The sequence below is a fragment of the Bos grunniens genome, chromosome 11 (assembly GCF_055505025.1).
Source record: "Bos grunniens cultivar Pamir isolate PY7600 chromosome 11, Bosgru_T2T1.0, whole genome shotgun sequence".
In the NCBI taxonomy this organism is placed as follows: Eukaryota; Metazoa; Chordata; class Mammalia; order Artiodactyla; family Bovidae; genus Bos; species Bos grunniens.
In genome coordinates, this window is record NC_141175.1 from 6,442,637 (window position 1) to 6,470,530 (window position 27,894).

The 27,894-nt window shown below is 53.3% G+C and overlaps 1 protein-coding gene across 3 annotated transcripts; it reads right to left on the reverse strand.

The window, feature by feature from the left end:
- Nucleotides 1–916: 916 nt before the first annotated feature.
- On the reverse strand, nt 917–26,070 carry AIF1L (allograft inflammatory factor 1 like). Of its 3 annotated transcripts, XM_086324511.1 has the most exons (6): nt 25,944–26,070; nt 25,655–25,716; nt 11,615–11,681; nt 9,111–9,152; nt 7,116–7,278; nt 917–3,696 (listed from the first exon to the last, which is right to left on the reverse strand). In XM_086324511.1, exons 1-6 carry the CDS (start codon nt 25,972–25,974, stop codon nt 3,609–3,611), a joined length of 453 nt encoding a protein of 150 aa, XP_086180637.1. In that variant the 5' UTR covers nt 25,975–26,070; the 3' UTR covers nt 917–3,608. The 3 variants fall into 3 exon arrangements, with proteins under 3 accessions (XP_086180637.1, XP_086180638.1, XP_086180639.1); XM_086324512.1 differs by lacking the exon at nt 25,655–25,716; XM_086324513.1 differs by lacking the exons at nt 25,655–25,716; nt 25,944–26,070 and adding an exon at nt 12,629–13,061.
- Between the last annotated feature and the right edge of the window lie 1,824 nt (nt 26,071–27,894).

Consider the following 27,894-nt stretch of genomic DNA (forward strand, 5'->3'; position numbering starts at 1 on the left):
GGAGCAAGAGCCCGTGAAAGTGAAAGTCTCTCAATCGTGTCCGACTCTTTGCGACCCCATGGACTATACAGTCCATGGAATTCTCCAGGCCAGAATACTGCAGTGGGTAGCCTTTCCCTTCTCCAGGGAATCTTCCCAACCCAGGGATTGAACCCAGGTCTTCCGCATTGCAGGCGGTCTCTTTACCAACTGAGCCATGTGTAATTGAATCTTCAAGACGTCCTAGTCACCTAGGGATTATCGTTGCCATTTAACTGATGAGGCAACTAGAAGCACAGAAAAGTCAAGAAGATTCCCCGGTTCCCCTCAGTCAAAAAGTGGTGAAGGCCTGATTAGAATTCAGCATGTCTGGATATGCTGATTGCCAACTATTACACAGTCCAAAGGAGAGATTTTTGTAGTGGAATACTGGGCTTCCCTGGTGGCTCAGACGAGAGTCTGCCCGCAATGCGGGAGACCCAGTTTGATTCCTGGGTCGGGAAGATCCCCTGGAGGAGGAAATGGCAACCCACTCCAGCACTCTTGCCTGGAAAATCCCATGGATGGAGGAACCTGATAGACTACAGTCCATGGGGTCGCAGAGTCGGACACAACTGAGCGACTTGACTTTCTTTATTATAGACGCTCTAGGGCAGATTCTTAATTTGGATCACATGGCTCAGCTCCAGGGGGCGTATTCTGCTGCTTACTATTTGGTTTTCAGCAAACTGCTTATCTCCTCTAAGCCTGCTTCTCATTTTTCAAGCAAGGCTGATACACTAGAACCTTACTCATGGGGTTGCTGTATGCAGTAAAGGAAGTTCAATGTCTAACAGCCTGGTACACAGATATATTCATTCACTTTGTCACTATATGAGCTAGCTCTTCTGAATTTCCTGAGTGTCAGAACCATCCCCAGAATACACCAGTCAAGACATTGATAAGTGTGTTTTATTTCCAGTCTGTAGAGATGATATCCAGTATCACACACACTCACATGCACACACACACACTGCATCCCCCTGAACTTGCCTGACACACCCCTTCCTTTTGAATGGCAGGGACAATGCCATACTTGGCAGTCCCCAAGTTGCTGGTTACATTAGTTAGATTTGGTCTTTCAGAAAAAAGGCAGCTGAACATCTAAGAAGCTGAGCCCTTAGCCAAAGAAGTAAGAGTCCTATAGCTAATAACCACAGTCTGAAATACATGCAGACCTCCCTTTCCAGGAACCACTCTTGAGACCCTTTCCCTTCAGGAGCTGAATTCCAAGAAATGATGAAGGAACTGGTGGGGTTTCCCAGGACACTCCCCATCCAATGAGAGAACACTTTCCTGCTCTTTCGAAAAGCTGAGAACACACCCACTTGCTCTCCTCCCTTAAAGAGGCTTCCTGCAATCTTGTAAAGTGTGTAACCACTGCACTAAGCCTAGATGGTTCTGCCCTCCTGTCTGAGTGAGGTACAGATACACTATGATGAATGGTCAAGGAAGGCATTTCTTTGCTCAAACGTCTCAGCCTGTCCCAGAAAGGAGAGGCAGTGGGAAGGGGAGGAGACAGACACTTTCTCAGCTAAGGATCTCGGGGGTAGCGGGGGAGCAGGGGAGGAGATGTGGGGGTGAGATTTTACATTTACAGGGAGGAATGTTTTGCTGGGGTTTAAACTTCAACTAGGCTTATGCATTTGAAGTACTTCCTTAGACTGAAGATCAGCCAGTCATGGCTGAATAATCTTGTTCCTGAACTGGTCAAGACCAGTGGATTAATCCAACCTGGCCATTTCCCCACCCCCTACCTGCTCCACTTCCTCAAAAACTGTCGTCAAGTCAGCTCCTTGGGTCCTTGATTACGGGTCAGAGGAGCCACGGGGAGCTCATACTGGCTCCAGCCTCCAACAGCCCCCAGGCCTTCCCACTTGAGGTTTTTCAAAGTCTTCTGCAGGACTCTTGCCCAGTCTTGGGCCCAGTTAGGCCCCCAGGATTGCAATGCAGTCACCTCATAGCTTCCTCTTTCCCAACATTCATCACCAGGGTCTGAATTCCCCACTAGACTCTAAATTCCATGAGTCTGTCCTTTTCAGTATTGGCTGGTAACAGGTGCTTATAAACATGTGCAATGGATGAGTGCCTCTAAGTCCTGAGTGGGCAGGAGAAGGGACTACAGAATACAGGTGGGGTCAAGGCTGGGGGTCCCGCGGATCCTGACTCAGAGGCACTAGGAAGGGTGAATCCTGGCCCAGGGCCCTCCCCGAGGGTTGACCTAGGAGACTGCCCCTCCCTGTCCCTTCCCTTGTTTTCATCACTGACTGAGGCCAGCCCAGAGCAGAGATGAGGCAGGGGCAGGGGGTATCTGAAGGCCCAGGCCCCAGTCCAGATCCCCCATCTCCAGATAAACCCCTGACCTTGGACAAGGCACTTAATCCCTGTGGGTCACCACAGTTTTGTCAGCTGTGAACTGAGAGGCCTGCCCCAGCTAACCCACAGGGTGGCTCAGGGCTCTAAAACTCCAGTCCGCAATAAAAAACACAGGTGACCCTGATCCAATTCCCAGGCTCAAGGTTTTGAGTGATTTGGAAAGAGAGTGATGAATCAGAGAGAAAGTGGGCACAGACATGTCAGGACAAAGTGGGGTGGGGGTGGGGGCTTAAAGCTTGTAACAGGTTGTCAATAAATATCTGTTGAGTGGCTGAGTGAATGAATGAAGACAAATGAATGAATGGTGTAAGGAAGGTGTGAAGGCAAATGGGGAAGCAGAGTCAGGTCTCAAGCAAATCAGGCACCCTATTTCTCAGCTCCTGGCTTCACAGTGGTGTGCTGCCTCTCTCTGCCATGAGCACTAAAGCCTCGCCCTCCTACCCTATCGCCCTCGACATCCTCCCTGAAAGGTGGGACTAGACTGAGCTGAACCCCGCCCCAAGGCCCCAGGATCCCCTCTACCTCTGGAGCCCCAGCAAGGGTCAGGGGAGTGCTGCAGCCTCTTTCTGAGCTGCCTGTAAAGGTGTGGCCGGGGGCAAGATTAGAGGATTCCTCTGGAACCTTCTGGAAGGGCTCACATTGCCAAGCCCCTCTCCTCATCTCCTTTTGTCACCTCACGGAGAATAAGACAAGGCGTGGGCTGGGGGAGACCAGCCGGGGAGGTGTGACACTTCGTGGCCACATTCTAGCACACCCAAGATCCCTGTCTGAGGAAACCCTAACGAGACCTTACAGCCTTATCCCAACTCTAGGGTCTTCTGAAAGTGGGCTGAGGTCTTCACCAGGGCCAGGCCAGGATGCCAGGACTCAGCTCAGAGACCTGGAAGGCAAAGAGTGCCAGTTTCAAGTGCGGGAATCACAGGCTCTGGTCTCCCTGTCCTGGCCCTGTTCCGTCTGGTTTTTGGTTTAATGTGAGCCCTTCTGCACAGGGAGGGGAGACGCAAGGAAAAAGAGAGGGAGGCGATCTGGACTCCCCAACCCAGGGCCCCTTTAAGGCAGATCATTTGTGCTATACAAAGAGATCACTGATTCTGCTGATAAAACAAACACACGACGACCAAACAAAATGAATAAGAGGTCACAGTGAGTCACGAAGGGTGAGATCAGGAGGGAGGAAGAGAGTGGGGAGGGCGAGGAGGTCCAGGCAGGGCTCCTCAGGGCAGGCTGGCGATGTCTCTCTCTGGAGGGGGCCCGACTGGCTTGGAGCTGCCCTCGTTGGCTTTTCCTTCAAACATCATGACTCTGGTTTGGAAGTGGTGAGAAAAGAAAAAGAAAACAACACAAAACAGGATTAGAACTCTTTTCCTCGTCCAGGGAAAGATCATCCCGGCCCTCACATCTGCAGGGTCCACCACAGAATGCCTTTGCATCCTCTCTCCAGGGGGATTTTCCCAGAAGCCTCTGCAGGCAGATGGTCCAATTTTACAGAGAACACTGAGGTGCCAAGGGGCCATGTGACTCAGAGCCACACAGACAGAATGAGATTCGAGACCTCAGACTTCTGGGTCATGTGCCTCCCCCGACCACGCTGCCTGGAGGAGGCAGGGCTAGTCTGCGCTGTGGTTCTGCTCGAAACCCAGATCTTCAAAAATCTCCCACTGCTCTGACAGTAAAGTCTAGGGAGCAGAGGGTGGGGGTTCAAGGTATAGCCTCAGGAAGGAATCCCAGCCCTACTCCTTCCCAACTGGTGCCACAAGCAAGACACTCAACACATGCTCAGTGTTTCCAACTAAATGTGATGATGCCAAAAGTGCTCACATCCTGGAGCTGTTCCAAGCGACAGTGTTCTCCTCCCTCTGGTCTCCCTCCCTCCCTGGGTAGGCTCCTTCAGCCCCCTGGCTTTGAATCCCATCCAAAGTTCGATCGTCCACAAAGGGCCTCTGTCTGAGCACCAGACCTGCACAGCCAGCTCCCTCCTCAACCTCTCCCCCTGTGTGTCTAGGGGCACTTCCAAGTCAATACATCAAAACTAAGCTCAATTCCCACCTGCCCCCTGCTCTTCTCTCAAAGCAAACTGCACCATCACTCAGAACTCAGACCTTACAGCCATCAGACTCCTTGTTTTCCTTTAAACCTGGAAGCACCCCTGCCAGCTCTAACTCCAAGATCACTCCCGACTCCAACAGCCCCTGCCCACCTGCACTTCAGCCCCTCCAGGCTGAGCACCTCATTTCTTACTTGCACAAGTGCATGAGCCTCCTAATGACCTGCCTGCGGCCACTCTTCCTCCACTGCAGTCGGAGAGACCGTTTAAAAGTCAGCTCCTTGGGACCTCCCTAGTGGCGCAGTGGATGAGAATCCACCTGCCAACGCAGGGGAACACGAGTTCATTCCCGGGTCTGGGAAGATTCCACGTGCCACAGGGCTACTATGCCTGGGCTCCACAACTACTGAGCCCGTGCTCTGGAGCCCATGCAACTCCTGAGCCTGTGTGCCTCGAGCCTCTGCTCTGCACCAAGAGAAGCCACTGCAATGAGAAGCCCGCACGCTGCAACGAAGAGTAGCCCCCGCTCACTGCAGCTAGAGAAAGCCTGCATGCAGCAATGAAGACCCAGCACAGCCAAAAATAAATAAACAAATAATGCTAAATCAACCGTGGACTACAAGGCCCCACATCATCTGGCCCCTGCCCATCTCTGCAGACTCATCCTTCACTCGGTGTCCTCGAGGCACACGGGCCTCTGTGCTGTTCCTTGAGCATCAAAGCACGGCTATGCCACAGGGCCTTTGCACGTGCAGCTTCCACCACCTCATCTCTTCACATCCCCCTCGTGCAGGGCTCTGGTCAAACGTCACCTCACTGAGATCCTCCCCGTCCACTACCCCGCCTCTTTCTATTCCTCTTGCCCACTTTATTTTTCTGTGTGCTGCCCTATTGCAACCTGGTGTTTGGGGTTTTTGCTTTGTGTTTGTCTGTCTCCTGTCATTAGAATGTAAGCAATTCATGGGTCCCCAGCACCAAGCATAATTCCTGGCACAGAGGTGGTGTTCAATAAATATTTACTGAATTCATAAATGACAAATCTAAGGAGTCAACATACAGACTGGGGCCCAATACAGAGTAAATATCCACTGACTCTTAGGTGTCATTTTAATGGCATCATCACTCCTATTGCTACCACCTAGCCTCTCAGGTGCGGTGTGATCTCACCTGTATGGTCTTCCTAGCACACCTCCTGATCATCCCACCCCACACTAAATGCTCTGACCAGCCTGAACCCATGGGCTCATGAGCAGGTCACTCAGCTTCACTCTTTGTAAAATGAGACAGGTATATTTTACATTGGTACATTTGAAGTTAATCTTACACAAACACACCACTGTATATAAAACAGATAAACAACAAGGATTTACTGTATAGCACAGAGAACTATATTCAATATCTCATAATAACCCCTAATGGAAAAGAATCTGAAAAGAAATATATGCATACTGGGCTTCCAAGATGGCACTAGTAGTAAAGAAACCACCTGCCAATGCAGGAGACCCAAGAGATGTGGGTTCAATCCTTGAGTCGGGAAGATCCCCTGGAGGAGGGCACAGCAACCCACCCCAGTGTTCTTGCCTGGAGAATCCCATGGTCAGAGGAGCCTGGTGGGCTACAGTCCACAGGGTTCCAAAGCAACACGACTGAAGTGACTTAGCATGCATGCATGCATGCACACACATGTATAACTGAATCACTTTGCTCTAAACCTGAAACTTACACAATATCATAAATCAACTGTTTCCATTTTTTTTTAAATTAATCTTATAAAATCCAAGCAAGTGTCCTTTACAGTCTGAACAAATACTCTGGGACTCTCCAAGGAATTTCTCTGCTGCTCTCCAGTGGGGAAGTACATGCAAACTGGGATTTTGGTTACCACACACTAGGTGCTTGCCATCAGCCAGGTGCTGGACTTGACTCCTCCTCATACGCATTATCTCATTAACCCTCAGGACAACACTTCATGCGAGATACACATGATCATCTCTGTCTTACAGGTGAAGGAACTGAGGCTCAGGGGCCGAAAGTAATATTCCCAAAGTCATTTCAGTAGCAAGAAGTAGCAACAAGAGGAACTTCTCTGGTGGTCCAATGGTTAAGAATCTATCTTCCAGGGTAGGGGATATAGGTTCAATCCCTGGTCGGGGAACTAAGAGCCACATGCCGTGGTGTGATGAAGCCTGCATGCCACAACTGAGAAGCAACAAAAGACTCTTGTGCCGCAACAAAGACCCACTGTAGCCAAAAAAAAATTTTTTTTAAAGAAGCAGAATTGAAAAAAAAAAAAGAAACAGCATCAAGATTGAACACTACCTACATTTTGAGCTGGTTTTTGGCCCTAGATTATGCTCACAACAGTCTGTGGGGTAGTAGAGTCATTTTACAAAGGAGGAAGCTGAGGGTCAGAAGGTCTCAGCTGTGCAGTTATCGTCATTGTCATCACCATCACCGCCGCCACTTAGTGAGCACTGATTTTACTAGGTTCTGCTATGGGCTCATTTTGCCAGCAAGGTACTTATTAACGGGACCATTTGATAGATGAGAGACATCAGGTTCAGCGAAGTTAAGAACCTTGCCCAGTAAGTCAGAGGCTTCCAAGCCCGAGCCAGGAACCTCTCCACACATGGTGACTCTGCCTCCAGAGACTCCAGGAGAGGCAGGAAGTACTCACAGCTTAAGGACCGCCGACCGCTTCCCCAGCATCATGTTCACGAAGTCTCGGTAGGAGATGGTGTCGCTGACCCCACCTGTCACCTCCGAGATCATCTTCTTCATCTCCAGGTGGGTCTTGGGGACCCCAAGCTTCTCCATCATCCTCTTCAAAGACATCAGATCTGCCAGAGGAGAAGCAGATCTGTTAAGTGGGGAAAGGCTGCTGGGCCGAGTTGGGAAGCTCCTAGGCAGCACCCCATGCCCAGAAGAAGCCCGGGAGGATGGCCCCTCCCTGGAGACTGCAGGCAATGACTTTTCTCCTCTCAGAAGAATAAGCCCATCACACCCTCCCTGCCCACTTCAGAGGCAGTATGGACTAGGGGTTAGGGACGTGGGCTTCTAAAGTCAGGCAGACATGGGTTGGAATACAGCTCTGCTATTCTTGGCCGTGGGATGTGGGGCAAACTCCTTAATCTCTCTGAACCTCCTGCCATCAGTGATCAAATAGTCAACGGGATTATGTGGAGTGAGGATGCACAGGACGCCCCTGACACACAGCTTCTCTTCATTCTGTTTTTTCTCTGCTGCCGCCTGCGGTTCGGGTGAACATGAGTCCCCTGCTCCAGCCACCCGGGAAATTGAGTCCAGCGAAGTGGGATCAGAGAGTCGGCCTGACCCACGCATCAGAAATTGCTTTCCCGGTGCTGGCTGCCAGCTTCTCCCCGACCTGCCTCTCCCACCCCACAGTCCCAGGCTCCACTTTGCTGGAAGGGAGACAGGGCCCAGAACAGCCCACAGAACAAGAAAGCCAACAAATGAACCAAATTCAAGAAAAACAAGGGAGGCACCCCGAGGAGCTGCTGCCTCTGACCTCCTGGCTCCCAAGATCTGAGGCAATTTCCTTCGGATTGTTCCACGAACAATGGGTCAGCAAACAGTGGAGTGGGGGTAGGGCAGGGGCCAATTTTAGGGCCGGGGGAGTGGTGGACCAGCTCCCCGGAGAGGCAGGGTGGGCCATACTGATGTCAGACCGAGGTGCCAGGATGTCCGGGACATTTCAATGAAAGCTGGACAACGCTCTACAGGAAGGAGTGAACTGTTCCCCACACGCTGTGGGCCAAACTAAATTGGCAAGACCTTTCCGGATGGCAATTTGGCAAGATGCTTCAAAAGCCTTTAACCCAGAATGCCTAATTCCTGAGATATACTCTAAAGAAATAATCAGCAGTGTGGACAGAGATTCACGCACAAAGACATCCTTCATGGGATTATCAGTAAGACTTAAAACCAGACGTCGTCTGAAAAGGCAATGCTAAGGTGTTGGGTGAATAAATTATAGTCCATTCCCACAATGGAATATTATGCAGCCATTAATTATATTTCAAAAAAATGAATCATATGTCAAAATACAAACAATATATTATTTTTTTTAAAAAGGTTCTAAAGCGGTATAAAACTGCTTGTGATTAGCACAAAGAATGGAAGGAAGCTATTTCTGGGAGGTGGGGTTGTGGCGATGTATTTTGTCGCTGTGCTTTGTGGTGATTTCCAAACCATTTTATAGTGATGATGTATTAATTTTAGTAACGCCCTATTTTTAAAGAGCTTCCCTGGTGGTTCAGATGGTAAAGAATCTGCCTGCAATGCAGGAGACCCGGCTTCAATCCCTGGGTGGGGAAGATCCCCTGCAGAAGGGAATGGCAACCCACTCCAGTATTCTTGTCTGGGAATCCCATGGACAAAGGAGCTTGGCAGGCTACAGTCCATGGGGTCGCAAAGAGTCGGACATGACTGAATGACGAACACTTTCACATTTCATTTTTAAAGAAAACAGGATACAAATATTCAAAAAAGGAGAAAAACGAGAGAAGACAGAGGAGGAGAAGAAATGCTGGAAGGAGGGTCCACTAGGAAACCACAGGCTGGTGAGGCAGGAGGACTCTCTGACCTGCCACCCCTGACCCATCAAACTGCCTCCCCTCCCCCGGCCCAGCACCCTTGGGGTCTCACTTACCAATCTCTCCCTCATTGTTCAGGTCAAACTCCATGTACTTCTCTGGAAATCACAGAGCAAAAACTGGCATTAGCAGGGCCCCAGTGACTCCCCTGGGGGGTAACTGGCTGGGTCTTCAGGGGGCCCATACCAGCCTCCTCATCCCACGAGGGGGGCTCGATGCAAGTCCTGTCATCTCAGCTGTTGTCTCTGGAGAAAGGGCTCACCCCACTGCACCTTTTGACAGCAGGCGAGGTAGAGAAAGGTGCCCAGGGTCCACTCTGACCCTCTGCCAAGATGGGCAGCTGCTTTCCCCCAGGCCCCTAGCAGTGCGGGCTGGCCGCATCCCAACCATCTGTGAAGAGACTGAAATAAATACCCGGCCCCAGGGAGGCGGATCTGCAGGATTTGGGAAGCAGATCTTGGGGGCCAGAATTGGTGGGTTTTCAGAGCATCTCAGGTGATTCAGATGGGCAGCTGGGTGAGAGAACCTCCAAGCTAAGAAGTCCCCACAGTTCTGATCTTTTGTGGGGGGCTCATGGGCCTCACTGAGAACCTGATGCTCTTTTGGGACAAATGCCCATGCACCCGCCCTTGACCGCAGTGTGGCACGTATAGTGCCCAGGGGTCCCCGGACACTCCTCGCAAACCTCACTACAGACTTGGAGTTCAACCTCTGGGATCAAGGGGTCGGAGGAATGAGCCTGGTATCTCCTGACAAGGCAATGTGTGCAGGGAAGTCCTGTGGCCTTGGGCAGATTGCCCCTGCCACAGGAGGGCGGAACCTTCGGGGTGTCTTCTGCACCGAGCAGCCAGCATGAGAGAGCCAAGATCTTCCCAGTGACCTGCAAGGCCCTGTGACCTTCACAAGCATCTGCCCTCCAGACTCCAGGCCTCCCTCTCCCCTTCAACCCCCCATCCCACCCCATCCCACCCTGCTCCCCCCAGCAGCATATTATGGCTCCTGGCCCATCTCCCACCTGCTCCTGCTTTAGCCTTGCCACCCCTCTGCCTGGAATGTCCCTCAGGAATTCTCAGGGCCTTTCCTCTTGCTTTCAGGGGCCCCCACCTTTCTAACTGGGCCCCGTCACCCCCACAAAGCACCTGCTATCATCTGACACACTTTCCACTCCCTTGCTCTCTCTTCACCACCCTTCCCCCACGAGGACATGGGCTCCTTTGGCCAGGGGGCCGCCCCGTGTGTGTTCCTTGTGCCCCCAGGTCCCAAATGGCCTGGTGCCTAGTAGGGCTCATTCGGAGATAAAATGAGTGAGTGATTTAAAACTTCCACATTCCCTTCACTTCCTAGGTATCTTCCTGTGGTCCCAGGATGGACCCCATCCTACATCCCAATGAGGACCAGGAGCGTGGATCCCCTGGGACCTCTATCCCTCCTCTCAGAGCCACCTCTGAAGAGTGACCCTGCTGGTATTCAGGGAGAAGGAAAGAGACCGGCCGCTCTGCATTGGCACAGGGAGGGGAGGGGCAGAAGGACCTGCCAGGGCGGGGGTGTCTGTCTTCTACTTCTTTTCCTTCTTCCTTCCTTTTTTCTTTCTTTATGATGTAAAAAGCACCAATTGTGTAATGGTTAAGAGCAGAGGCTTTGGAGTAAGACCAGTATGGGTTCAAGACCCAACTCTGCCAGTAGTGAGCTGTGTGACCCCAGGCAAGTGACACCACCTCTCTGAGCCTGAGTTTCTTCATCTGCACCATCTCCTTGAGGCTTGGATTGGGCTGAGGCAGGGAGATCTGCAACCCTGAGCACAAGGTCAGTGGTCAGCACATGTTCAGCCGTTGGTGTCCTGCCTTAAGGACGGCTGAGCTGTAAGCAGTCCAAGGAGCACTGGCCAGCTCTCTGCCCTGGAGCAGCGAGGATGCCCACAAGGCCAAGTTCGAGTGGTTCCCCAGCACGCCCAGGGCTCCCACACCTGGAGTGCATCTCCCAGGCACCAAAGGTAGGTCTGTCCGGCTCCTTCTGTGCACGGCTCCTCTCCTTTCGAGCCGCTGGCTGGGAACCAAGCACCAGGGCCCAGAACAGAGGGACCTTTCTGCCGCCTCCGCCCCGCGCGGGCTCCTAGGCCCTGTTTTCTTTTCATCCTGTGCTGCTGGGGATTCAATGGGCAGAAACTCTGCCCCCTGCCCCACTGTGGCGACACAAACGTCCATTCTCCACAGGGGCTCCCGAGACGCTCCACCGCGGAGGAGGGGAGGCAAGCGCAGTGACAAAGAGCCGATTGTGTCCTGGGGCCCCGGGAGCGAGCAGGGCGGGCCTGGGCAGTGACGGGCAGGAGCCAACCTGAGCCACGCTGGGCAGCGGAGGGGAGAGAGGGCCAGGGCGGGTCTGGGGCCTGTGGGCGAGGGGTGTCCCCAGGGCTGGGCACCCTGTCTCATAGTCCACCTGGAAGTGGGGTGTTCTGGATGAAACTGGGGTGCAGCCTGGCCTCGTGGATGAGGAACGCTATGTGTGAGGGCAAGGGGGGCCACCCAGCTCTCCTGGGGGCGGGGGGCAGCCAGCCCCAGCTCACCTTTAAAGGCTGTGAGCTTTTCCGGCAGGTTCTCTTCATCACTGTACTTTTGGTCGCAGAGGAACTCCTACGGAGGAAGAGGACAGCAAGGAGCAGGCAGTCAGCAGGCAAAGCTCACCAGCACACAGCCCCCTGCCCGGTGCTGCCCCTCCTGCCAGGTGGCTGGGCTTGGCCGGACTGGGCGGGAGGCTTTGAGGTTTATCCTGGCCTCCTGTCAACCCTCAGGGGCAGACCTGCATGGTCCAGCCCGTGGGTAGGAAGTTTGTTTAGCAGCTGGGGGTGAGGCCCAGTGGTTCTGCTCTGGAAGACAAAGCACCTTCAGTCAGCCTCTGAAGTAGGGGCACAGGGGCCTGGGCTTCCCCTCTGGGCACCCCAGCTTCAAGTTCCACAAAGCCGTGAGCTGCAAAGGCAAGTCACATGGTTCCAGCATGAACTCCTTAAGTAGGCGATCCTAAGCCAGTTGACCCCTCTTTGAATCTCTTGCTTTATCTGCCAAATGGGTATAATTATCATTAACTTCTTCTTGTCTGCAAATCCAAGGAGAGTATATACAAGAATCTTGGCAGTTCAATAAACAATAGCTATTATATTATTAATATTATTACTCTCTCTCCAGAAGTCATTTACCCTCCCACCTGTGTCCTCATCTGTAAAACAGGGTCCGCCTTCCCCTCAGAAGCTTCGAGAAACTCAACTGAGCCCTTTCAGAACCAGATGGGGTTGAGGGGAGATGGAGTGGGATTAAGTAACAGTCCCAGAATGAAGCACCTACCCACACCTTCACTCTGGATCTCCTGGTGGGCCCAGGAGGTAGCTATAATTACTATTCCCATTTTACAGATGTGGAAACTGAGGCTCACAGAGCCAGAGCTTCAGCTCGGTTCTGTCTGACTTAGAGCATGCATCTTTAATCCCAACACTTAAAAATGGGCAGTGAGCAGGCATTCATCCGACTTTAAAACAAAAACTAACAATTAGCACCTGCTAGGCTGGGCACAGTGGCAGGTGTCTTACTTGAAATTGAAAGTGTTAGTTGTCCAGTCATGTCCAACTCTTTGTGACCCCGTGGACTGTAGCCCTCCAGGTTCCTCTGTCCATGAGATTCTCCAGACAAGAATACTGCAGTGCGTTGTCGTTGCCTTCTCCAGGGGACCTTCCTGACCCAGGGATCGAACTCAGGTCTCCTGTGTCTTACCTCCCTTGTTGCTCATCTTCAAGTGGCCCTAGAACCTGCATTCAGATGAGGAAGCAGAGGGTGTGCTCCCATCGTGGCACCAGAATTGCAGAATTTCCCCTCTACTTCCCTGGACCTTGCTTTTCTCACTGAGCCACATGGACATGGCTGTGACTCCATCCTTCCATTATTTCAACAGTTTTTGAGGGACCAGAGCAGGTGAGACCGAGGAGGGTAAGACAGGGTCCTTATCATAAAATTACAGGAAGTCCCTGTTTAACATGATGTTAGAGGACTTCCCTGGCAGTCCAGTGGTTAAGACTCCACGCGTCCAGTGCAGAGGGCTCGGGTTCCATCCCTGTTCGAACACGTGCCATGCAGTGTGGCCAAAAACATTAAAATAAAGTAAAATGTTAAACATTATCTAGGTCTAACTAATACACAGTTTGAAGTTCCCCTCTGCTCTTCCCTAATCCAATTTCTCTCCCTTCCCAGAGGTAATCATGATACTAAACTTGGGTTTCTACAATTCTCTTGAATGTTTTTCCTGTTATGACTAGGCCAACTACTATTGAAAAATATATCTTACAAATTAATTTGGAGGAGCTTACAAAATTCTAATTTAAAATTTTGGAACATCCCATATAAATATATACTTGTAGTTCAATAAGTGATCTTTAAATGAAAACAAAATTATCTGGGTCAATCATGCAACCTGTTTCTGATAATTCCTGCCATCATTTCCCGCTAAATGATGACCAAGTTCAAGTTCCTCCCTACTAACTCAGAATCCTTTGACAGAGTAGGAGGCAACCCCCTCACCGCCCTGCCAATGTGGCCTCCCTGGCTGGGTCAGGGGGCCTCTGATTGCTCCTTTGCTTTCGGCAGACACTATGAGATACACTGTATACACTATACTTACACATCTCCTACGACAGGGAACTCACTACCTCTCCAGCCAGTCTTTGTAAATGCAGCGTAGAGTGGGAGAATGACAAGCACCTTAGTTAGGATAAAGCTCTCTGGGTTTGGATCTCAGCCTCCTGCTTACTAGCTGCAAAATGGGCACACAGGTACCCACCTCCTCAGGCACCTACCCCTCAGTGGAGACAACCGTCTGCGGGTAGTTAGCACCAGGCTCGAACGTCCCTGCTCAGTAAACAACAGGTACAACTCTGTGTGGGGCAGCATCTGATCCCTTCGAGGGTTCAAGTTCCTCCCTACTAACTCAGAATCCTTTGACAGAGTAGGAGGCAACCCCCTCACCGCCCTGCCAATGTGGCCTCTCTGGCTGGGTCAGGGGGCCTCTGATTGCTCCTCTGCTTTCGGCAGACACTATGCGATCCCATTCAGTTCTCACAGCCACCGTTACTCGAGTTTGCAGGTCAGAATAGGACCAAAGTGGTCAATATATTACACGTCCAAGGTTCCCAGGCAAGGTGAAAGCTCAAGGTTGGTTTGGAACACGCATCTATCGGACCCCAGGGCCCGTGGCTCCAGCAGCTAAGTAGGTGGAGGGCAGCCCCGGGGCCCATGGGGTCCAGCTGGCTCAGCCGTAGCCTCACTCGGAGCCTCATTACCATGCACCATGCACAGACTTGCATGCACTTGGCTCCGCTGAGCTGGAACCTTCCCCTGCAGCCTGGGAGACTGCCCTCCTGTCGGCTGGCTCTGTCTGTCCATCCCTTCCCCTTGGCTTCCTCTCGGCTTCCTCTCATAGCTCTAGCTGTTCTCCCCTGCCCCCCCATTCTCTGACCAAAAGCAGGACAACTAAGTCTTGTCCGTGACCCTGTGCCAACCAGGCACCTCCCGGGGTCACAGATGCCATATCTGTCTGGCAGAGGTACCAACCAGTCAGGGGTTTCCAGCCTTTGGGGTAAAGCAGAAACATTAAAAAAAAAAAATAGGGGGAAGTGTGAATATAGGCCGTCCAAGATTTTATTTTGCCAAGTTGAGTCTTTAAACAATGACCATTGACGGTTGCCATGAGTTCAGAAAAGGATATTTCGTAAAAGTAGGAAGTTCACAATCTCTGAATTTTTAAGTGGAATCCATTTGGGCTACTCACCACATTGTGCCTGTGACCCCTTCACTTGATCATGTTAGGAACTAGAAAGCCTTCCTGGGGAAGCACAAGAGCACAGGCAAAGCCCAACATCTGAGATCCTCTGGGGAGAGACCTGGGGGCCCTCTGAACTCCCCTGTTCTTTCTGGTTGACCAGAAATCCTGCACCAACCTGGAGCCTGTCTGTAATATATGTTGACCACCTCTGAAACAGGAGGGAAGGGGGCAGGGGATGACTTTAAAAGAATGACACAGCCTGAGGACACAACATAAACTGATTAGAACCAAATAGCTCCAAGACGGTGGCCGAGTGGACTTCCACTAGACCTGGGGCCTCAGCTTTAAAGGTCAAAAAGTGGGCGGTGGCCCAATTCCTGGAAATCCCCACCCCTTCCCCAAAAGAGCTGAAATACTCCTCCCACTCATTAGCCTATGAAATTACCCAACTCTATAAAAACTGACAACTCCGTAGTACCCTGCGGCAGCTCCCTCTCTCTGAGATGGCCCTCCCTCTGTCTGTGGAGTGTTTCTCTCTAAGTAAATCCACTTCTTACCTATCACTTCGTCTCTCATTCTTTCTGTGATGAGACATGGAGAACCTGAGCTTCATTAAGTCCTGAGACCAAGTGTGTGATCTTAGTTAAAAGACTGTGGGTTCAAGACCCAGTCTGAGTTTCAAGGTTTCCCCTCTACGGATTCCAGACAGATGGCGTTCAAGGGGGTAGGCTTGGAGACAAATCAGACACAAGTGCAAGAGCTCAGCCTGAACTGCAGGGTTCTTAATAGCCACACCCCTCTCTGGACCTGACCCTGGGCCCGGCTCTCAGCAGAGAGCCCTAGGTGTCCAAGACTATATTGTCTGTTCACTGATAAAGCCAATTTCCTCCTTAGCACTGATCACCATCTAACATGCTATTTCACTCTGCCCTCTACTCCCCAGCTCTCACCCCCAGAGTGGGTGCCTCAGCAATCCTGCCTCCTGTCTCTGCTTCCCCCATGCCAGGTGCGCTCCCACCGCGGGATGGCAGCTGTGTCCCCTGCCTGGAACGCACACAGCTGCGTGTCACCTCCTTCTGGTTCTTACTCAACTGTCACCCTCTCAATGCCACACAGCCTCCTGGACACCCCGCCCCCACTTCCGATCCACCTTAAGATAACACCTTGCATTCCACAGTGAGTTATCTCTTAACACAATTTACAGTGTAATTGCTTATTAAGGGTGTTGTCCACTAGCTGTCTGCCCCTGCTGGGTTCTACTCTGTAGGTGCTCAGTCAATACTAGCTTGGCCAAAAAGTGGTTTTCCTGTAATAAAACCTAAATGAACTTTTTGGCCAATATTTGCAGGAAGGGTCAATGAACTGAGACTCAGGGAGGATAAACAACTTTCTCATCAAGGTAACCTTTTCATACAGTTCATGAGGTTCTCTAGGCAAGAATGCTGCAGTGGTTTGCCATTCCCTTCTCCAGCTATGAGAAACCTAGACAGCATATTAATAAGCAGAGCCATCACTTTGCCAACAAAGGTCCATCTAGTCAAAGCTATGGTTTTTTTCAGTAGTCATGTATGGATGTGAGAATTGGACCATACAGAAGGCTGAGCACTGAAGAACTGATGCTTTTGAACTACGGTGCTGCAGAAGACCCTTGAGAGTCCCTTGGACTGCAAGGAGATCCAACCAGTCCATCCTAAGGGAGATCAGTCCTGGGTGTTCATTGAAAGGACTGATGCTGAAGCTGAAACTCCAATACTTTAGCCACCTGATGCGAAAAGCTGACTCATTGGAAAAGACCCTGATGCTGGGAAAGATTGAGGGCAGGAGGAGAAAGGGGCGACAGAGGATGAGATGGGTGTATGGCATCGACTCAATAGACAGGAGTTTGCGCAAACCCTGGGAGATGGTGGAGGACAGGGAAGCCTCGAGTGCTGCAGTTTGTGGGGTCGCAAAGAGTCGGACATGACTTTACGACTGAACAACATCAAGGCAGCACAGCTGGCAAGTGGCTGGGCTGGGATGAAACTCCACAGCAGAGGCTAGGGTTCCCTCCCTGAGCAGAGGTGAGGAGTAGAAGGAAGGAAGTGGCAGTGGGTGCTGGAAGAATGCTATGAGAAGGCAGGTTCTTGGTAACAGATTCTAGGAGGATGTGTTTACTGTCTCTGCCCCACGGATGCCTAGCACCCGGCAATTCCCAGCATATAGTAGGTGCTCAGTAAATGTGAGCAGTGAGTGAGCAGGGAGGACTGCATTCAGCCCAAGAAGACTTTCTCCACCCTCCCTCCTGAAATGGAAAAGGCAGCTTTGCAAAAGCATGTTTATGCATATGACAGAGGCTGGAGAGGACTGAGACTGGAATGGCATTTTCCCTCAGTGGCAACAGTGACAAATGCTTGAGCCACAGGGCAGCTATGGGTGGGAGAAGCAGCTGACCTGTTTACGGGTCAGCCCATGCTGACCTCGGGCTTGGGGCAGCTGTGTGGACCATGCCTTTGGCAGGGGGTGGGGAGGCGGAAAGGCGGGAGGCAGGAACAGGAGCTCTATTGGCTGGGCTGCCAGCTCCCACCTCACCTCAGAGCTTTGGATTCCTGGTCCCTGCTCATGCACAGCCTGCAGCTTCCCCCCTCCAGGCTCCTCCCCCTACATCCTTGCCCAGCCTCAGGGCACAGCCATGCCCACTGGGCGGGTGCCTTCTCCAGACCCCAGCAGCCCCTGCCTTAGCTCTGGGCCCCCAGGCAGAGGAGATGGAACTAGAAGGTCACCTTAGATGTTTGAAGAAAAACAAAGAAAGAAACTGGAGGAGGAAATGGCAACCCACTCCAGTATTCTTGCCTAGAGAATTTCCATGGACAGAGGAGCCTGGAGGGCTATAGTCCATGGGGTCGCAAGAGTCAGACACAATTGAGCGACTAAACCACCACCACCAAAAACAGAAACAAGCGGGCAAGCTGGAGTGAGAACACCTAGGTTTGAACACACTGAGTGCCGTGGGGAAACAACTTCATTTGTCTGGGCCTCAGTTTCCTCATCTCTGCATGCTCAGTCACTCAGTCAGGTCCAACTCTTTGCGACCCCAAGGACTGCAGCCCACTAGGCTCCTCTGTCCATAGGATTCTCCAGACAAGAATACTGGGGTGGGGTACCATTCTCTTCTCTGGAGGATCCTACCAACCCAGGGGTTGAACCCAAGTCTCCTGCTTGGCAGGCGAATTCTTTATCACTGTGCCACCTGGGAAGGAGAAAAATAGTTACCTCATAAGCTTGTCCTGAGTATTACGTAGGTAGGTAAATATACCTAAAGTGCTTAACTCAGTGCCTGGCACTTGGTAAACGTTAAATTAATGTTAGCGATTTATTATTATCCTGGCATGCAGTTCATGGGGTTGCACGATTTAGTTACTAAACAACAATTTATTGTATTATTATCATTTAACATTTCTATACATTCAATCCACTTATAACCCCCAGCTCATCATCCAGACTGTCATCAACTATTAAACAGATTAGGAAGGAAACCCCCTCCCCCAATTCAGGCCTGAAGGGTTGTAGTTGCCCTTTCCCTTCTCCGGGTGTCCTCATCTCCCAGATAAGACAACGGAAGTCCAGAGAGATTGCTCAGCTTACTCAAGATCACAGTGTTTTCACAATTCAAGGTCTATCTGCCTTCACCATCCCAGCTCCCTCCCTGCCCCTAACAAGGCCTGGCCACAGGTTTCTGGGCAAAGAAGGTCAATACTGGGATTTGGGCAGTATTTCCTCTTGGGCAGCTACAGAAAGAGGTTATTCCAGAGGCCAGGGAACCACTCTATAGCCCTCTAGGGGATTGAGAAGGGGCGTGTGTGCAGATGTTTCATTCTAGTCCCATCCCCCGCCCCCACTCCAACCCACTGTCCCCACAGACCAGTTTTTCAGGCTGCAGAAACTGCTGTCAGAGCATCCAGGTATGAGGGGTTCAGGGGCCGGCTGGGCTCTGAGAGTAGACAGTCTAGAGCCCTTGGGGGCCTGGTCAGTTCCTAACAAAGAACCAGGAAATGCAAGCTGGAAAGAGCCTGGGGTGGAAAACAAGAAGCCACGAGCCAGGAGGTCACTGCCCACGGGCCAGACCCCCAGAGGTGGCAGAGCTGCTCCGACATCCACCCAGTCACAGAATCCAGAAGGGACTCCTCAGAGATCCAGCTGGTCCTCTTTGTCAACAGCTGGGGAAACAGGCCTCAGAGGGCAAGGTCTTGACCAAACCATCTTTCCTCCAGCAAGTGCAGGGCATGCTCGGCAGAGGGATGGGGTAGGGAGCTTGACTTGGATTGCCTGGGCTCAAATCCCAGTTCTAGCACTTACTACCTCTGTGGCCCAGGGCAACTTGCTTTACAACTCTGGGCCTCAGTTTTCTCACCTGGGAAATGGAACCATAATAACAGAACCTCCTCACTGGGTTGGTATAAAGATTAAATGAGTGAACTGTATAGAAAAATCCTCACTTCTAGTATACTTGCTGTGTGTATGCTTAGTCACTCAGTCATGTCTGATTCTCTGTGAACCTCATGGACTGTGGCCCCCCCAGGCTCCTCCATCCATGGGATTCTCCAGGTAAGAATACTGGAGTGGGTTGCCATTCCTTCTCCAGGGGTTCTTTCTGACCCAGGGATTGAACCTGGGTCTCCTGCATTGCAGGCGGATTCTTTACTGTCTGAGCCACCAGGGAAGCCCAGTATATTTACTAAGGGTTAGCAGGGGCTGCCGTCTCTGGGGTCGCACAGAGTTGGACACGACTGAAGCGACTTAGCAGCAGCAGCAGCAGTTATCACTGTGTGTTTGGATCACCCAAACTCGAGCCACACCAAGAGACAACTGTGTATGGCGGAAGGGCAGAGAAGAGGCCCACCCACGACTCTATCTCACATTATGCCATCAAGTCCTTCTGGTGAGCCTTGACCCCTGGTCGCTCCTCCTCCAGGGCAAATTTGGCTTTGTCCTTGGAGACCAGGCTGAGCTGGTAGTAATGGGCCATCCACGGAGGACAGAGTGCGCCCATCTCAGACCCCAGGGATGGTGCCCGCAGCTGCATGGGCTCACTGCTGCCTCTCTTGGTCATCTACACTCTCTGGTGCACACCAGTCTCCCCTCACCCCCTGAGAGCTCATGCCCAGAAGGGGCTGTTTCTTGAACCAGCAGGAGTTGGCAGCCCCAGGATGCTGTGTCCTGGCCTCCCGATCCTCGCCATCTGCCCTGTCCCACCCCCCAACCCCACATAACTCCCTTTCTGGGCTGGTACCTCTAGCACTTGCTCCCGGATGCTTGCTCCCGGCCCTCCAGGCGTGTCTTTATGTATTAGCTGCAGCAGAATTTTAGGGCGGGCAGATATCACCATCTTGGAGGCCATCCAAGGGGCCGGTGGCCGAAGCCCTGGGAGAAAACCCCAAGGACAGGTGGCACCATGCCTGGCCCTGTGGCCTCTGATGCAGCCCACAGGCTCTTAAAGGGCCAGGGCCAGGTCACGGATGCCCGGCCTGAGGCCTGGCGTGTAGCAGGTGCCTGTAATGTGCACCCTCGAGGACAACAGGCTCACATTCCCCCACGGTGGCTCTGGGGCCTCATCCGGACACGGTGTGCTTGCCAGTAGATGGGGCAGCTGGAGAAAAACACCCCACCAGCTGCCCGAATGAAGCAGACCCTGCAGAAATTCCATCTCCGGCTTCCTGTGACATGGCTACTCTAAGGTCGAGAGGGGCAGGACCTGCAGGGACACTGAATCCTCAGAGGCTCACGTGGTTGCTTATCACCATCATCTCCCTTATAATATATTAAGGAAGAGCAAGAGAGACGGGTGCCCAGCGATGCCAGCTGGGCATTCACCTGGGCAGGGGACAGGGTAGCACTGCCAGTCCACAGGACAAGAGACATACCTGTGCAGTGCCAGGTCAGGGCTCAGAGGTCTCCCGCTGCTGGGGGAGGGGCCAGGGAGAAGCACCCCCTGGGCAGAGCTACCCGGCCTGCTGTGCCCAGTTCCTGGCGCAGGTGGCACATGGGCTCTGACTAACCATCAGGCACCAAAATGCTAGAGGGAATGCCGAGTGCCCTTCATTCGACCCTGGAGGGCTGAGAGGGTGGGATGGCAGCCAGAGATCCTTATCCACGTAAGCAAGAGACGCCTGTGTCATAGCGAGGCCCAGCCACCTGGTGGACAGGCCGAGCCATGGGCAGTGTCAGGAGACAGAATCCCGGCTCTGTCACTTCCTGGCTGGGTGGCTTTGGGCAGGTGACTTCACCTGGCTGAGCCTCTGTTTCCTCATCTCTAAAGTGGGTGGCCGAATAATCCTTGTCTCACGAGGATGTTTACAGACTCTTGCTGAGCATCCACCTCATCCGGCGTTGCACTGAGAGGAGTCAGTGAGATGGGGCGCGCTAAGCACCAGGCCTGGAGCAAAAGCACAACGCAAGCTATTTTGTAAATGAGCCTCCCGGCCTCTGGCTGGTGCAAGCCGCAGCTCTCACCACCCTCCAGGCTCCTGCTCCGTCCCACGGCTAAGGACACTCTGAGGGGCACCCGCCCAGTCCCATAGCTTCCCTTGGTTCCTGCAAGAAGCTGGAGAGAATCTGTCCTGTTGCCATATAAGGCCAGGTCTGGCTGACCCGGGGTCACCTGCCATGCCATCAGGGTGCGGGGAATGTCAGCTATGTAGGGGGGTAGGAGGTCCTGCCGGCTCCAGTGGTGCAGAGAATGCGCACGCGCAAGCACACACACACAGACACACATGCACACACACAGACACACACAGACACACACAGAGACATAGACACACACAGACACACACACATACACACAGACAGACACACACACAGACATACACAGACATGCATACAGAGACAGACACAGACATACACACACAGATACACATAAACAGACATACACACAGACACACACACACACACATAGACATAGACACACACATAGACATGTATAAACACACACACACACAGACATACACACACATAGACATACACAGACACACACAGATATACACACAGAGACATAGACACACACAGACATACACATAGACACACACAGACACACACATAGACATAGACACACACATAGACATATACAAACACACACACACAGGCACACACAGACATACACACACACACAGACGTACACAGGCACAGCATGGAGGGGAGCCCACAAGGGAGCCCCAGTCAAGCTCAGAGATTGAGAGGAAAGGCTGGGGTCAAGTGTGGCTACTTGTGTGCATGTGCATGCTCAGTTGCTTCAACTGTGTCTGACCCTGTGCGACCCTATGGACTGTTGCCTGCCAGGCTCCTCTGTCCGTGGGATTCTCCAGGCAAGAGTACTGGAGTGGATTGCCATTCCCTCCTCCAGGGGATCTTCCCAATCCAGGGACTGAACCCAAGTCTCCTGCATTCCAGACGGATTCTTTACTCTCTGAGCCACCTGGGAAGCCTCATGTGGCTGTTTAAGCCCAGGTAGTATATTCAGCCCCTCTGAGTCTCGCCTCACGCAATATGGAACAGACACTCACAGGGTGGGAGTGAGGATCCAACGAGATAATGTCCCAAGCACGCCTGGCATACTGCCAAGCACATGCCAAGTGCGCAGAAAATGACAGCAAAAACTAGAGTGAAACCCCCCAAAAGTGCATTTTCATACAGCTCCACCAGGACCTCTGGGTCCACCCAAGTCTCCTTCTCTTTCGACTCCTGAATCCCTTATAATAACAATAGCCAAGACTGAGCTACCCTGCTGCCCTCTGGAAACTGGCCCATCCCAGGGAGGAGAAAGGCCACAGAGAAACTGTTGGCCCAGAGAAGCCCCCAGAGCTCATCGCCAGGCTGGGCTCTGCCCCAGGCAGCAGGCACAGCGATGCCCAAACACATACAGTGAGTCATGAAGCCCTGACCTTCCTGCCTTCCAGCTTTCAAAGGGCCACCGGGCAGCTGCTCAGCCCAGCACCCCAAAAGCCCCACTTCAGTGGAGCAATGAAGCTGCACCCCAAAGGCAGGCAATCTGGGCTGCTAATATGGGTCCCTGACTCATTGGAAAAGACCCTGATGGGGCGAAAGACTGAGGGCAGGAGGTGAAGGGGGTGACAGAGGATGAGACTGCTGGATGGCATCATAGCTCAAGGGACATGAGTTTGAGCAAAACTCTGGGAGACAGTGAAGGACAGGGAAGCCTGGCGTGCTGCCGTCCATGGGGTCATAAAGAGTCAGACACAACTGAGCGACTGAACAACAGTAAGAATCTATCCACCCTAGGGAACTTCCACCATGGCCATGGCCATATGTGAAATTGACTCAGACCTTCAAACACAGTGATTTCCCGAGAGTCTGCAAGGAGCTTCAGTCTGATCATCTCTAGTGACGATCGTTGTAGGGACCTGGAACAGAGCAGGCATCTCTGCTCCCAGTTCAGGAAGGGGAAGATAAGATTCTGCCAGACAAAGGGGTCTGGTTCAGGCTGAACAGCCAGCCTATCTCAGACCTTGCCCCCGGTTTCCACTCCTGCACCTTGTAGTCCCAAACAAACCACTGATTACAATCAAGGCAGCAGGCAGCTCTCCTGTGTACTCTACATAGATTATCTCAGCTGAAAAATCACAACAAACATATTACCGTTATCTCAAGAGGCTTGCCCAAGGTCACAGAGCCAGTGAACACCCCCCTCCACCCATGACTCTCAACTATGGTGGGACAACCTTGCTGCTGTGGTGGGGAACAGCTCAAGCTTCTGGTTTCATCCTGGTGCCTCCTTCCTTGGGAGCCCAGAGCCTAGATCCCAGCAGCCCAGCCTGGGCTCACACAGTGGATCTCAGAATAGCATCCAGGCAGGGAAAGGACATTAGACCAGAAGTTCTGTCACTGGCTTCTGTGTAGCCTTGGCCGGCTGCTTGCCCTCTCTGGGCGTTGGGGTCCCAAGGTGGTTAGACATAGCCCTCTCTCGTTCACCATCTCCAATCTCAGTGCTGTCCAGACTGGCCCCTGAGAGCCACAGTCCCTCCCCTTTCTGAGCCAAGTCAGCACACCTCCCAGAACAGCCCTGTAGCCTCACCCCCACCCCACGTAGTCGCCCCATCCCCCACGGGCAGGGTTGGCATGGAAAGTCCCGCACACTCTCGGCTCCGCTGGCCTGTCCGACTATAGTCACCTCTCTCCCATCTCCAGCTGTCTCTGGCTCGGGGTCCTCTGGCTGTGGGTGGATTCAACTGGCTTGGAACCTGGCCGGCTGAGTGGCCCAGGGGGCTGTATGAGGTCAGGGTTCCAGGCTCCCGTCCAGAGGGCAAAAGCAGCCAACACCAAGGCTGGGCCAGCTGCGGAGGGACCTGGGAGGGAGCCCAGCAGCCTGGACCCCTGAGAGTCCCAGCCAGACAGACGTCCAGGTCCGGATGTCCAGCTGCACTCAAGACGGCACCAAGAGGCCAGGTGTAGGATGATGATGAGGGGGCCAGAGTTTAACCTGGTGGGACCCTGGGGTCTCCAGAGCCCTCCGTGGGTTTCCTACAGCCAGTGAAATGAAACCAGGCAGGCTGCCTAGTTCTAGACAGTCCATGGAAATCAGACTGCAAGCCCCGGGTGAGAGTTAATGCTACATTTGTGCCGCAGCCCTTGGACCCGCCTCCACACGGCCTCCCCCCAGGACCCCCCGGACCCTCACCGCTGTCCACTTGGGACTCTGAGCCGCACTTGGATCTTGGATGCCCAGCAGCCCGAGGGAACCAGCAGGGGAAATGTCCAGCCTTGTTTCAGTGGCCATGACTCTGCCACCAGTTAGAAACCTGGGACATCCTCCTCAAGAAGTCACCTGAATATCACTCATGGAAGTCTTCTCTCCCACCGGGCCAGGCGCTGGACCAATCACAAGACATTCCTTCCCTTGCTGAGCCCTTCGAGGGACCCAGGCTCTGTGAGGAGAGGTCCTTGCTAGGGACCGCAGAACTGGTACACGATGGAGACCAGATCTGAGCCCAGGGCTTGTGGTGCTGCCTTCGAGTTCTGACCAATCCAAGCAGGCCCTGACAGTTTTCCCTTTCTTTTAGAGTTTAAATGTAGTCTTTAAGCAAAGGTCTAAAACGTCCCATTGTGTGTCTGGCAAGAGCCGGAAGGATTTCTTTATAGAAATCCACCAGGATCAGGATGAAAAGCATCAAGTATCTAAGGCAACCTTTCCTAAAAGCGCTGGAGTGAGAAGGAGTTGTGGGAGTGGGGGGACCAGCCAGGAGGCCAACATTTTCTGGGGGGCGAGATCACTGGCCTGTGAGTCTGGAGCCCGGGGTCCTAACAGCAGCCTGACCCAGACTTGCTGTGCCACCCTGGGCGGCTACCTCACCTCTCTGAGCCTCTCTTCCCTCCGCCGCTGTAAAACAGGGGACAACTCAGACATCGGGGGCGGGGGGGGGGGGCCCTTCCAGTGCCAAGTCCCTGCGTCAGATCCCAGGCCAGCCCGGGGAGGGGGAGGCGGTGGGGGGTGGGGGCCCAGGGCGGGTGAGCTGGGCTGCCATCAGAGCTCCAGAGAGGGCCCTACCTCCCTAGTCTGAGAGGAACAACTTGCAACCCGAGACCAGAGGGAGGTGGAGGGGCTGGAGGGGGACCTACCTGGAGGCGCGGAGACAGGGCTGGAGGGAGGAAATTGGGGAAAGCCCGGGAGAAGGAGGGGGGGAGGGTTGATTTTGCAGCTAGCACAGCAGACGGAGGTGGGACCCACCCCATGGGGCGCTCGGAGATTTGGGGGCGACTGGCAAGCTGCCCTGGGCGGCAGCGTGGAGCTGGAAAAGCGAAGGCAGCGGCGCTCGCTTACCCGGTTGATCTCGGCCAGCCTCCTCTCCTGCCGGGCTTTGAGCAAACCGAAGGCTTTCCCTCCTGGAGGAGACAAAGAGGCGGCCGGGGAAGCCGGGGGTCTCTCTCCGGGCCGCGCGCTCTCGGCCCGCGCCCACTCCCCGCGCGCCGCAGACCCCACCGAGCGCCCCGCGCGCACAGGTGGCGGGCGGGGGCCACCGGGCGCGGGCCGGAGGGGTGGCGGAGGCGCGGGCCGGCGGGCCAGGGGGCGGGGCAGGGGCGCGGGCCGGCGGGGGGACCGCGATGCCTACCTTGGAACCTGTTGCTGAACGCGACCGACATGGTGAGCACCCGGCTCCCGCCGGCTCGGGGCTTCGCGGCCGCCAACGAGGGACGAGGAGGAGGGGCGGGCGCCTGGTCCGAGCTCGCGCGGCGTGTGGCGGCGGGACCGAAGGGCGGAGGGATGGCGCGGGCGGCGGGACACTCCCCTCCCCTCTCCCCCCTCGCCCGGCCCGCCCCGCTTCCCCTCCCCTCTGCTCCCCGCCGCCGGCATCAAAGCGGCTATTATGCGGGACGCCGAGCCCGCCGGCCTGCCCCTCTGCTGGAGGACGCGGAAAATGCACCGCGCGGGGGCCGCCCGGGAGCGCCTCCCTCTCGCTTAGTGCCCGGGACCTCTTCCAGTCCGTTCCCGCTCCGGCCGCGGTTTCCCGTTAAACAGACGGGGACGACCTTAGTACTCACTTCGTGGAATGACTCCAAGGATCCATCTAATGCAGGTCCCAGTTGCCGGGAGTTGAACTCTCCTTTCGCCTTTTGCGCAGCACGCACTTTCAGAAAGGCAGGCCCAACGTTCCCAGCCTTTCCTCTTAACTTTTGAAAGATGTACAAGCTTGTAGCTTGCTGAGAAAATGCATAACGACAAAGTGTCTCTCGGGTATCACCGACACTTGAAATCAATTAGAACGAGTTGGTGTTTTGTTAATAAAACCTTTTTCTTGATCACTCACTGGGCACCAGGCACGCTTTGCCAGATCAACGCAGGATATATGTGTTACATCATTTTATCCTCAAAACTTTGTGAAATAGGACTCCACCGCTCCACGTTATAGAAAAGTCAGAAAGTTGGAGCCTGGAGTACAGGTCCACCAGGATGATAAACCAAGCCTCTAATTTCTGAAACAGCAGGTCTCAAGAACTGGAAGTGCAAAGTGGTTAGTCCCTCAGTCGTGTGCAACTCTTTGCGACGCCATGGACAGTAGCCCTCCAGGCTTCTCTGTCCATGGAATTCTCCAGGCAAGAATACTGGAATGAATAGCCATTCCCATCTCCGGGGGATCTTCCTGACCCAGGATTGAACCTGAGTCTCCTGAATTGCAGGCAGATTCTTTACCGTGGAGACACCAGGAAGCCCCAGTGGCACTCCTAACAATTAATTATGCATGGGTCACAGGCACTGACAGGGACTAGGGGAGGCGAAGAGCATACCTGGTCACCACTTCCCACCCACACGTCCACTGAGTGAGCAGGTCCCTGGGGACTGGGTGCAGAAAGCCTCCATTTTCACCCCTAGGATTGAAGTCCTGGGACTAGCTGGTTCTCTTTTTTTTCTGCCGCTGCTTCTGGGGAGGGAAGTGGCTAGGCTGTCCCAAAGGAGAGGGCTACACAGGTGGAGACTGGTGGAGACGGGACAACCCAAGGTGGAGATTGATGCCAGGGCAGCAGGCCCCACCTCCCCAGCACAGGCCCATTCACCCCTACTTAGGGTTTGGATATAGGCCAGATGTGTGACCTTGGGCAAGGTACTTGACCTCTCTGATCCTCAGTCTCCTGGTCTGCAGAATGGAGGAAACAATGCATCTCACCCAGCTGGGGCTGTTATAAATTTTATTACCATGAGGGTGGTTTAAGCAGGTAGGAGTTATAACCCTGGGTTAAAAGGAAATGATTCGTCTGGACGCCAGAGAAGAGGGCGGACTTAGAATGCTTGTTGTTTTAGTCGCTAAGTCGTGTCCAGCTCTTTTTCGACACCATGGACTATAGCCCACCAGGCTCCTCTTTCCATGGGATTTCCCAGGCAAGAATACTGGAGTGGGTTGCCATTTCCTCCTCCAGGGCATCTTCCCGACCCAGGGATCGAACCTACATCTCGTGCATGGCAGGCAGGTTCTTTACCTCAGCCACTAGGGAAGCCCCATAGTATAGGCCCATCCCTGGGTGGGCCCGAACCAGCAACCTTTCGGGTAACATCCAAACTTAGAATGG